This window comes from Paramacrobiotus metropolitanus, unplaced genomic scaffold (genome assembly GCF_019649055.1).
Source record: "Paramacrobiotus metropolitanus isolate TYO unplaced genomic scaffold, Prichtersi_v1.0 Parri_scaffold0000040, whole genome shotgun sequence".
In the NCBI taxonomy this organism is placed as follows: Eukaryota; Metazoa; Tardigrada; class Eutardigrada; order Parachela; family Macrobiotidae; genus Paramacrobiotus; species Paramacrobiotus metropolitanus.
This window is the reverse complement of record NW_026570260.1, coordinates 1,002,753-1,014,024: the sequence shown is the minus strand read 5'-3', so window position 1 is coordinate 1,014,024 and position 11,272 is coordinate 1,002,753. Positions and strand designations below refer to the sequence as shown.

Sequence of the window (11,272 nt, the reverse complement as noted above, 5' to 3'; positions counted from 1 at the left end):
GGAGCTGCTGCAACGCCAGCCCGATACCGTTTAATAACGCGAGTACGTACTGTACTTGTACTTCGTCAGTACTTATACTTGTTAATACAATAAGTATTATACAGGTACAAGTTACAACGGAAGCTGGAAATGCTGTTTTTTTCTGGAACTGGTGGTTTTGATTCTGTATAACCTACAATGACAACAATGCCAGTTACTGAAGGCGGAGAAGAAGATGACACGATCGATGTCCTCCAGGACTTATTGGATACTGTGCGACTGTACGAAGAACTGGAAAGACAAAAGAGCAGCAGTGCTGCTGAGTGGTCAAGCCAAGAGGAAATTCGAGAGCAGATAACGGAAGATCCAGACGAGGGTGAACTTCTTTGTTTTACGTACAATGTACCCAATACAGCGTACAGCTAATTCCATACAGCCCATACTCCGTACAGCTAATTAACCGATATCGTGACAAGAAAAAATTCAATCGGTGCTTGCATGATCTAGATTACGATACCCGGAAAACAATTCCGCCATGCTCACACAAAACGCTTCCAACGTTGCAAGCAGACCTCCAAATCGAAGCAGGTGTAAAAAATCTGAATGTACCGGAATGGGTGATTTCCTGGAGTTCGCAGGAGTCAGACAGCAGCTCTACCGCTCAGGAAACAAATCGTATAGTGGATTTCACTGTGGAAAGGTGAGAATGTTGCTTGACCAGTTGTGATTGTGATAGTGCAATCATTACAAGATTTGCAGTTATCATGGACTGACGAATTCCTTGTTGGATAAGTTTGGGTCGGTTCGGTATTCTTCAGGTGTGACTTATCAAGTGCGTCACCGAGAAAATGACGTTCAGCATTTGCTGTAACGGTACCTGACTGCTTAGGGTCAGTTTAGTAACAGAAAACTCCCGCACGGAATCGGACGGTTGCTTCTCTCCGATGGTGCAATTTTTGATGTAAGTATCCGTTATCTTTATTGCAATAATTTAACCTGCAGCTTTAATACCTAAATAAAATTGCAAACTCAAAACAATTTTTTAGGGTGAAATTGTGGATGGGCAGATTGGCTCCCGGGGTATCTACACGTGGCCGGATGGATCCGTTTACGAAGGCGCTTTACAAGATGGACTGCGTAACGGCTACGGACGATTTCTGCATAGGCCCAGCAAAAATTTCTACGCCGGTGAATGGCTATCCTCCAAGATGCACGGATTCGTAAGCGTTGTGGTTGTGATGCCTATTCAAAAAGGGTCGTTTAACGGTCGACGGTTGTAGGGCAAAATGGTTTACGCAGGAGATAGTACGAACGTGTACCGAGGTTACTGGCATCAAGACTTACCATGGGGTGACGGTATTCGCCAATGGCCATGTGGCAACACGTACAACGGCCAATGGGCGCAGGGACTTCCTAGCGGACGCGGCGAGCAGCTGTGGCGGAAAGAAATGATGTTGTACCGAGGAGAGTTTCGCTGCGGGAAACCGGTACGTCGTATTTCAATACGGTGCTGACAATTGTCATTAAAAATATTTTTTGGTAAATTATAGGACGGTTATGGTGTGATAGTATGGCTTGCGAAACAGCCGCCGGAATCGTTTTCGCAGCGGTATTATTATGGCTATTTTGTAAGTGGCTGCATTAATGGTTACGGCACTTTGAACGAGCAGGATGCCACTCGCTATGAAGGGACTTGGAAGCATGGCAAGAAAAACGGCAAGGTGAGAACGTTATGATGTTCTTAGGGTTACTGCTGTTCCAAAAATTACAAAAGTAAGTGGAGCGCGTTGCGTTGCGTGCTTACGTGAGTTACGTCTATTCAGTTTACGGTCGCCCTGCCCAACGGTATAACGCTTCGATGTCGCTTCTCCAATGATGCCATCGACAATCCGATGCCACGGTTTCTTTTCAAAGAAGTGAGTAATGAGCAATATGCCTGGGCGCTTCCCGGTCCAACTGTCCAGCAACTGCAGTTGCCTGCTTTTATCCACAACAATAACCGCTGCGCACTGGTTCTACCAGGAACCTTGAGGTGCCTGACAAAAAACGGATTCGCCGCCGATATTATCACTGCCGAAATGAAAGGACTCGGGACAATCATCGTAAAGTACTGGCCGCAAATCAAGCGCGTAATGACTGTCTACAGCAAACTCACAGCGGAGTGGGCTTGCCAGGAAAATTACACTCTTCGTGTCATTCAGTACTGGCAGCTGGTCCTGGATGTCGGGGTGGAGAAGACCAACACAGATTGTCCCGCCCAACAAGGACTGTTCACGCTGATCGAAGAAATTGAGAAGAGCTTTCCGCGAGTTAAGCGATTCGGAGTGTTGTCCCATCCGTGTGTTCCAATTACGGAGACTGAAATCATTGACCGGATCGTGGTACTGGCATATATAGTCGAGCGCGAAAAGAAGTTCTTAACGCATCTCCGATCGAAAGCTTCCAAGAAATTACTGAATACGGTTAGCGACGAACACATCGAGCTAAATCACAATTCAAAGCCAGAAAATCCAGTTAAAAGAGCATGGTTAATCCCCGGGGAACCACTGAAGAATTTTATGGAACGTCGGTTACTGAAAAAAGCGGGACTGTTCAAGGGAACGCTGTTCGATGACCCGGCGAAGAGCGCTGTGTTGTTTCGATATGTGGCAGACCTTTTCCATTTGTACAAATATATTTATGAATTCTACGGTGGCCAGGATAAAGAGATGCCCAGTGCACTGACATTGCGATTGGTGCTTGAGGGTTTGCAGCATGCGCATATCCTGGGACTTCCCGGTTTGTCATCAACAGACGTTCTTAAGATTTTTCAGTCAGGATATCCAGAACTGCGAGGGAATACCGGAAGTATCGCCCTTGAAATACCTCTGACCTTCATCGAGTTTATGCAACTGCTGGTTAGTTTGGCGATCAGTTATAATGGGCCGCTTCAAAAACAGCCAGAAGCGGTTAGTTTGTTGGTTGGGCGGGATCGTAGCGGTGTTTATGGGAAGATCGCAGAAGCCGTTGACAGTGTTTACTTACCAAGGAAAAGCGGCCGCAATTGGGGAAAGACGATGGCTTTGTTCGGCGGAATTTTGATGTGGCGTTTTTCAAAATCTTGCGACAAGGCGCTGACAACGCGGAACTTTTGTCGCCGATATCTAACGAGAAGTTGAGACAGTGCCAGCTGATATCGACCTGGGAGAACTGCACCCGATTGCTGATTGGTATAAACGTAACCGGATTTTTGGAAGAAATTTTGTTCCCTAATATGGTGGTGCTTAAACAGACCAATGATTACTTGATTGGGCATGGACATGCAAAACTACTGGGAACGAGAGCGGACAAGCCGCTTGTGGCTGAGAAAACTTATGAATTCCGACACGAGAATAATCGTACAGATTCGGGTAATCACAGTGAAAGACAACCGGTGGAACAAATCGTTCAAGATTTAATATACAAGCATTTGGTCGATGAGAAGACAGAGATTTGTTAATCTTTTCCTGGGTGTACTGTTTGATAAGCTTCGATTAGTTTGTCGTCTTCTGCCAGCAGGATTGCTTCGTACTTGTTTTGTAGCAGTTTCAGTTCTTTATTGCCTATAGCGTCATTTTGCTTATTTCTCACATGATTCTGCTTGTGCTTGTTAAATGCTAAAACAAAGGTGACATGTACCGTCTTCGCCAGCAAGCCAGTACGTTGTCAGCGCTCCCTTTCCTTTGACGAATACCTCTCCACGCTCTTCTGTCTTGAAACTGCCAAAGGTTTCTAGAACGTCTTTTGTGTAGCAGCTTATCTGAATTCGTTGAGCTAAACAGCCAAAACATTGTTAAGTCAAGAAGAGGGGGAAGAAAAAGGGACTTACGAAATCCTGTGGTTAGCATTCGCTTGGAGATGTCTAGTGTGTCGCCAGTAATTGTGTAGCGCGGTATTTTCCGACCAATCACAGCTGCTACACATGGGCCTAATAAAGTACTTACGTAGTTATTATGCTGTAAGTACTGAAATTCCGGTTTTACAACGGCAAGGCTAGTCTGAACACATTGAAAGGTACAGGTATCTGAAGGATTTTAAAATAATTTACAGTACATGCCGCTTGTGCGGCGATTGACGTACCGCTGTGTATTCCCATCTGCAGTTTAATTAAGAGTTACGTCTATTCAGTTTACGGTCGCCCTGCCCAACGGTATAACGCTTCGATGTCGCTTCTCCAATGATGCCATCGACAATCCGATACGGTTTCTTTTCAAAGAAGTGAGTAATGAGCAATATGCCTGGGCGCTTCCTGGTCCAACTGTCCAGCAACTGCAGTTGCCTGCTTTTATCCACAACAATAACCGCTGCGCATTGGTTCTACCAGGAACCTTGAGGTGCCTGACAAAAAACGGATTCGCCGCCGAAATTATCACTGCCGAAATGAAAGGACTCGGGACAATCATCGTAAAGTACTGGCCGCAAATCAAGCGCGTCATGACTGTCTACAGCAAACTCACAGCAAAGTGGGCTTGCCAGGAAAATTACACTCTTCGTGTCATTCAGTACTGGCAGCTGGTCCGATGTCGGGGTGGAGAAGACCAACACAGATTGTCCCGCCCAACAAGGACTGTTCACGCTGATCGAAGAAATCGAGACGAGCTTTCCGCGAGTTAAGCGATTCGGAGTGTTGTCCCATCCGTGTGTTCCAATTACGGAGACTGAAATCATTGACCGGATCGTGGTACTGGCATATATAGTCGAGCGCGAAAAGAAGTTCTTAACGCATCTCCGATCGAAAGCTTCCAAGAAATTACTGAATACGGTTAGCGACGAACACATCGAGCTAAATCACAATTCAAAGCCAGAAAATCCAGTTAAAAGAGCATGGTTAATCCCCGGGGAACCACTGAAGAATTTTATGGAACGTCGGTTACTGAAAAAAGCGGACTGTTCAGGGAACGCTGTTCGATGACCCGGCGAAGAGCGCTGTGTTGTTTCGATATGTGGCAGACCTTTTCCATTTGTACAAATATATTTATGAATTCTACGGTGGACAGGATAAAGAGATGCCCAGTGCACTGACATTGCGATTGGTGCTTGAGGGTTTGCAGCATGCGCATATCCTGGGACTTCCGTTTGTCATCAACAGACGTCTTAAGATTTTTCAGTCAGATATCCAGAACTGCGAGGGAATACCGGAAGTATCGCCCTTGAAATACCTCTGACCTTCATCGAGTTTATGCAACTGCTGGTTAGTTTGGCGATCAGTTATAATGGGCCGCTTCAAAAACAGCCAGAAGCGGTTAGTTTGTTGGTTGGGCGGGATCGTAGCGGTGTTTATGGGAAGATCGCAGAAGCCGTTGACAGTGTTTTACTTACCAAGGAAAAGCGGCCGCAATTGGGGAAAGACGATGGCTTTGTTCGGCGGAATTTTGATGTGGCGTTTTTCAAAATCTTGCGACAAGGCGCTGACAACGCGGAACTTTTGTCGCCGATATCTAACGAGGAAGTTGAGACAGTGCCAGCTGATATCGACCTGGGAGAACTGCACCCGATTGCTGATTGGTATAAACGTGTAACCGGATTTTTGGAAGAAATTTTGTTCCCTAATATGGTGGTGCTTAAACAGACCAATGATTACTTGATTGGGCATGGACATGCAAAACTACTGGGAACGAGAGCGGACAAGCCGCTTGTGGCTGAGAAAACTTATGAATTCCGACACGAGAATAATCGTACAGATTCGGGTAATCACAGTGAAAGACAACCGGTGGAACAAATCGTTCAAGATTTAATATACAAGCATTTGGTCGATGAGAAGACAGAGATTTGTTAATCTTTTCCTGGGTGTACTGTTTGATAAGCTTCGATTAGTTTGTCGTCTTCTGCCAGCAGGATTGCTTCTGTACTTGTTTTGTAGCAGTTTCAGTTCTTTTATTGCCTATGTCATTTTGCTTATTTCTCACATGATTCTGCTTGTGCTTGTTAAATGCTAAACAAAGGTGACATGTACCGTCTTCAGCAAGCCAGTACGTTGTCAGCGCTCCCTTCCTTTGACGAATACTCTCCACGCTCTTCTGTCTTGAAACTGCCAAAGGTTTCTAGAACGTCTTTGTGTAGCAGCTTATCTGAATTCGTTGAGCTAAACAGCCAAAACATTGTTAAGTCAAGAAGAGGGGAAGAAAAGGGACTTACGAAATCCTGTGGTTAGCATTCGCTTGGAGATGTCTAGTGTGTCGCCAGTAATCGTGTAGCGCGGTATTTTCCGACCAATCACAGCTGCTACACATGGGCCTAATAAAATACTTACGTAGTTATTATGCTGTAAATACTGCAATTCCGGTTTTACAACGGCAAGGCTAGTCTGAACACATTGAAAGGTATCTGAAGGATTTTAAAATAATTTACAGTACATGCCGCTTGTGCGGCGATTGACGTACCGCCGACGCGATCTGAAGATCAGCCAGTCTCCACTTTAGTTATAATTCAATTGTCCAACGCGGACGTGTCTGTTACCGTGATCAGATCGACATCCATATCCATCTTGCGGCAGTCAAAATACTGCACGGTGTCGTCGATGAAGCGACTGTACTCGTTGAGAATATCAATAAGCTGCGCCGGTGTACTGTCAACGACAATATGCTCAAAATGATTCATCTGCATCATGAGCACGGTGACGATTTCGAAGGCCTCAGGTGAGATCGTCTGGCTGGTCTTCAGTTTCTCCGCCAGTGTACTATCGACCAGTCACACGTTGCACTGTTGTTTAGCCTTAGACAAGAGGCGTCTTACTTTTCAAAGCATAGCGCGATAATGCGATCAGACTTTTGCGTCTCTTTAAGGATATGACTGCATTTGTTCTCCACGACGGCCTGCAGACGCGAGTTCTGCTGATCCATCTGTACCAGCAACATATCCATGATAGAGCCGCGGTTTTCGATGCCCCTGCAAAACATGCGGTCAAAAAACAACATATCATTGAATTACGTCCAAATACTACATCCGTGCTGCTGCTTCCTTAACGGTTTCCCTTGCGGTGTGGAGGTTTGGACGAGCATCCGGGTTTTCAGACCAGCAGGCTTCCGCTAAGTGCATCAGGCCAGCGTCAATGTGGGCGGATTCATCGGGCGGGAAGAACGGACGAACCAGTTTATTGTCTACCGGTCGTTTGATTCGCAGATAACGCGTCAGCGCTACGAAGAAAAAGAAGCTGCTTTTTTCAGTAGTTTAGTAGTTTTTTGGAACAGGTGGAACTAATCACCTGCAACTTGCAGGTGATTACCTTCAAATTAGACAGCCACCATTGCTTGCAGGCTGCCAGCAATGGTCACTGCTGTTATTCATCTTTTGAAATTACGGTGGCGGGTTTCGTTTACATTTAATGGATGTTTAGTGAACGATTCTGTTTCGCCGATAGTTTATATCAGAATAAAGCATCACTTAAGGTAAGAGAAGCTTCTCACTGTCGGTATCCAGATCCGGATACATTGAGTAGGGGGCACTCCGCAGCAGCACTTCCTGCAGAATAATTCCGAAACTATACACATCCAACGCCACACCCTTCTTAAACTGGTCGTTTTGATCGATCTCGGCTTGCAGTTGTTCCGGCGCTTGCCACAGCTGCGCCTCACTGTACTTGGGATTCCTTTTGGCTATCCATGACTCCAGCGTGTTGTGATCGAAGAAACTGGGCAAACCATAGTCCGATAAGCGAATACTAAACCGGCGCTCAATGTGACAGCATTGCGAGGTCAGTCGGCTGTGGCAGCCCACCGCTGTCTTCTGTAGATACAGCAGAGCATTGAGGATGTCTTCCAGGAAAGCGATGCGCATAGCCCATTCGAATTTGTCGTCCTTCCGTTCGATTAATTCCTGACGCACAAGCAAACATTTCATTCATAAATCGCAACACGCTGCAGTAACGGTTACCTGAAGGCTTCCTCGTGAGCAGTATTCGTAAATAATGAGAACCCTGTCTTTAGCCATGCATGCACCAATGAAAACAGCCAGATTGTCATTCTTCAACGAGCGAACTTGCTGCACTTCCCGAGTGACCCTTCGGGAGAGAGTCACTGACTTTTTATTGCACCATCGAACTGTCACCATCGTTTTTTTCCAAACACCTGTCATTAAGACGACGTTGCTCAGATGAAGTTAGTGAAAATGAAGATCGATCTTAAATCCCTCTTTGTAAAAATTCACCGGTATCAGGATTTGCATTGGAACGGCGGTTCCAATGCGTGTGGCCGGCTGATGCCGACACTGCTGAGACGAAGCTCTGTGCCTCGAAAACCCCACTGCCGCCCTGTTCCAGTCGCTTGCCTTCCAGCTCCTCCTTGGCTGCATGGATTGCGCGGCTGAGCCGACTGCGGCGCGTGCTGTGCTCATCGTTGGGGTTCATTACGGTCAGATCATCGGGGTCGGCGATCCAGTCAGTCTTGTTGCGTATGTGGCGGCGGTAGCGGCGCGTAATATACACCCCGGACACAACAAAGACAAAGAGAACCGGTATCTGGATGAGGATGGCGTCCATCAGACGGTTATCGCTGCCTTCTGCAAAAGAACTGAATTTCAGATCATAATCAGTCAAAACTAATGGCAAAAGACTACCAGAACGTTTTATGTTGGAATTAACAACGATATAATCTGCACTCAGTTTTAATACTCGTATAATTTTGCAGTGACTTTTCGCTCTAAGTAATGACCTGGATCACATTCGGTGCCCGTGTAGCCACATGACGGATAGCTAGGCGGCACAGTACCATTTTCCCAGCCGATATCCAGCGTGAGATTAAATTTCCTCTTCAGACTGTCGTAAATCGCTGCCATCTACCACACACCGAAGACCGAAGGTGTTGCACCGGAAGCTATTTAGATAGATAAAAGTTGCCCTCACCACAAACTGTCCCGTAGTGGAATTCATATACCACAGGTCGTATTTCTCTTTCTTATCGCCAGCGGCGCTTATACTCAGAGCATCACACGATAGACCGTAGTCTTTTTGCAGCAGGGTTTTATTGAGGTACTGCCGGGAGAATACGCTATCCCATGCATTGGTGCGGTTGAAGACGTAGCCTAGTTGGTGTGCAGCGCGGTACGCACCGGCAATGATCATGAGGACATCATAGTGGTTGGCCATGTGGAGTACAAAACAGAATTAAGGTCACCGCGTAATTCGAAGCGAGAAATATGAGTTGGGAAATGGTCATATAGAAAAAGGATATAAATCGCTTCTCGAGACGTGTAGTTCGTCACGCCGGCCTCATCCGTCGCCTGCATCATCTTTTGCACAAACTTGCGGTGACTGGTGTCGTTCTGGTAGTTGTGCACCGACGCCACAAAGAGATGCTGGTACCCTTGCTGAACGATACCGTCAAATCCGTCAGCTAGAAAAAATCAGATAGTTAGGAGTGCCATGTACGTATATCAGCGGTCGCATTTACTCCGTACTTCCTTTACTTCGATTGACGTTGAAGATGATGTTGTCCACGAACTCATCGGTCGCGAAGAAAACATATTCGCCGCTCATAAAACCCAGCTGTGAGGACTGAATGAGGTAACCGCGGAGAAGATTCGTTGGAAGGAGGAAGATGATCACTACAGCAGCAGGTCAAAGTTAGCTTCCATGCATAGTTTTGCCATGATTAGTTACTTCGCGATTTGAGAGATGCTCGGTATAGATTTTCTGAAGCATTGGTAGATTTCGGGTCTGCCATGTTGTGCACGATCTCTTCCATTCGTATTTTGGCTACCGAGGAATTCGGGCTTTTTGCTGTAATAGCGGTGTCCAGTGCTAGAAGGTTAGACAGTAAGAATAAAAAGCAGGATACTAAAACGAACTTTTAAATGTTTCTTTAAAGCGGATTTAATAGTCCTACCGAAACGTGGATCGCGGTAAAAGAATACAAAAAGTAAAAGAATACAAAAAGACTGATAAACTTTATTTTGAGAAAAGGTAATGTGAAATTTGAACCTCGTAAAAGGAGCTCGTAAGTGTAATTCCGTCCATCGAGCGTATTAACGGGATCCATTTGGTACCAGATCACCGACAAATTAGTCCACTGGTTCATTAGACAAAACCGAATGATCGGCTGAAAGAGATCTTTGGCCGAATACGCGATGCGGTTCAGACCATTGGACAGACCGAACATATCCCAGTACGGCGTTCCAGCCGTGAACGTGGTAACGTTATTGCCCATGGCCAGTTGCGCAATGACTCGCATATCCGCATCACAAAACGGTCCCACGACCAGGTCGGGCTGGTTACGGCGCAGGGTGCGCGAGAAGTTGGCGATAAGAACAGACGCCTGCACCAGGTCGCAGGTGTCGGTGGGCGTGGCGCCGGAGTAGGCTACGGTCAGGTTGACGCCGTGGAGAGTCAGTGCGTCACCGCGGGCCAACTCGATGATGGGACGAAGGTAGTACAGAGAGAAGATCTCCTGCGAGTTCATAGAAGCCACAATCAGTAGGCTGACATTGAGGACGTCGGGGTATGGTCCCGCGGCGCCATGGGAGAAGATTGACAGCGTGGAAAAAATCGGAAGACAGAGAAGCGCCAGTTGTTGCATGCTCCTGTTGAAGGTCTTTTGCGGAACAGTCCGTTCCGATCATCTTTACCTTCAAGCTGCACCTGAGCTTTTGTCTTTATTATTAGTATTATTTGATCAAAAAGTAGAAGACTGATAAATTTTGTAAAAATAATAATTATCAAGCTGTATTCAGCTGTATTAGCTATTGTGTACAGTTAGCCATTCGGGTGTTAACCAGCTTGTTGCCAGGCAAGCAAACATTACTTATGTACATATTAGAATATGGAGAAAGCCAGTACCAGTCACACGAAAAATTCAGGCACTTCTGACCCAACTCCGAATGGATCAATCAAGACTTAATGCCTCCCGACCTTCTCAGATACATGGTAATCCATCTTTGTGCTCTTGTGGTTTAATCTTGTGGTGGTTCTTGTGGTTCACTTTTTATATTTTTTTTACTGTTCCATTTATAAGCATCCTTGACGATTCTATTTATATATTTGTTGGAACAATGGTCTTTAAGGACTACGCTGGGTTTCAACAACAACAACAAACAACATATTGGTAAAGCGGCTGCTTTCTAAAGTTTTGGAGTTTTCAAACAGATTTCGTCAACGGCTGTCGCTGAGATTCAGCGAGGTAACGCCGCTTCCGTACTCGAACAATGGAGGAGCTAGCAATGATATTTGTTGAAGATTAATGTTTGATCTTGTTCAGGACTACGCTGTATGTTTATCACAACAACAACAACAATATATTAGAACTCACTCAAAACGATTATCAAAAATTAAACCATGTTACTTATC

General features: G+C 45.8%; 2 protein-coding genes across 2 annotated transcripts; one reads left to right on the top strand and one right to left on the bottom strand.

Moving 5' to 3' along the window:
* Positions 1 to 43: 43 nt before the first annotated feature.
* Positions 44 to 3,258, top strand: LOC129590588 (radial spoke head 10 homolog B-like). The gene is given in 10 exon segments (XM_055485890.1): positions 44 to 355; positions 487 to 679; positions 739 to 811; positions 869 to 940; positions 1,026 to 1,199; positions 1,260 to 1,466; positions 1,530 to 1,700; positions 1,803 to 2,991; positions 2,994 to 3,188; positions 3,251 to 3,258. Coding segments are annotated over 10 exon segments (2,460 nt in total). The 5' UTR covers positions 44 to 177.
* Positions 3,209 to 10,643, bottom strand: LOC129590587 (atrial natriuretic peptide receptor 2-like). Its single transcript, XM_055485889.1, has 16 exons — positions 9,911 to 10,643; positions 9,590 to 9,730; positions 9,388 to 9,534; positions 9,157 to 9,323; positions 8,834 to 9,076; positions 8,643 to 8,766; positions 8,140 to 8,490; positions 7,867 to 8,060; positions 7,401 to 7,809; positions 6,938 to 7,130; positions 6,730 to 6,882; positions 6,454 to 6,673; positions 4,078 to 4,102; positions 3,827 to 3,925; positions 3,637 to 3,771; positions 3,209 to 3,560 (listed from the first exon to the last, which is right to left on the bottom strand). Exons 1-16 carry the CDS (start codon positions 10,503 to 10,505, stop codon positions 3,454 to 3,456), a joined length of 3,303 nt encoding a protein of 1,100 aa, XP_055341864.1. The 5' UTR covers positions 10,506 to 10,643; the 3' UTR covers positions 3,209 to 3,453.
* Between the last annotated feature and the right edge of the window lie 629 nt (positions 10,644 to 11,272).

What these genes read in the sequence shown, in the direction of transcription:
- LOC129590587 (XM_055485889.1), bottom strand. Translation starts at nt 10,505, where the DNA reads ATGCAACAACTGGCGCTTCTCTGTCTTCCGATTTTTTCCACGCTGTCA. An exon ending in AGCATCTCTCAAATCGCGAA is followed by an intron (nt 9,535 to 9,589) that starts GTAACTAATCAT and finishes CTGCTGCTGTAG; the next exon opens with TGATCATCTTCCTCCTTCCA. An exon ending in TGGATGTCGATCTGATCACG is followed by an intron (nt 4,103 to 6,453) that starts GTAACAGACACG and finishes TAACTCTTAATT; the next exon opens with AAACTGCAGATGGGAATACA.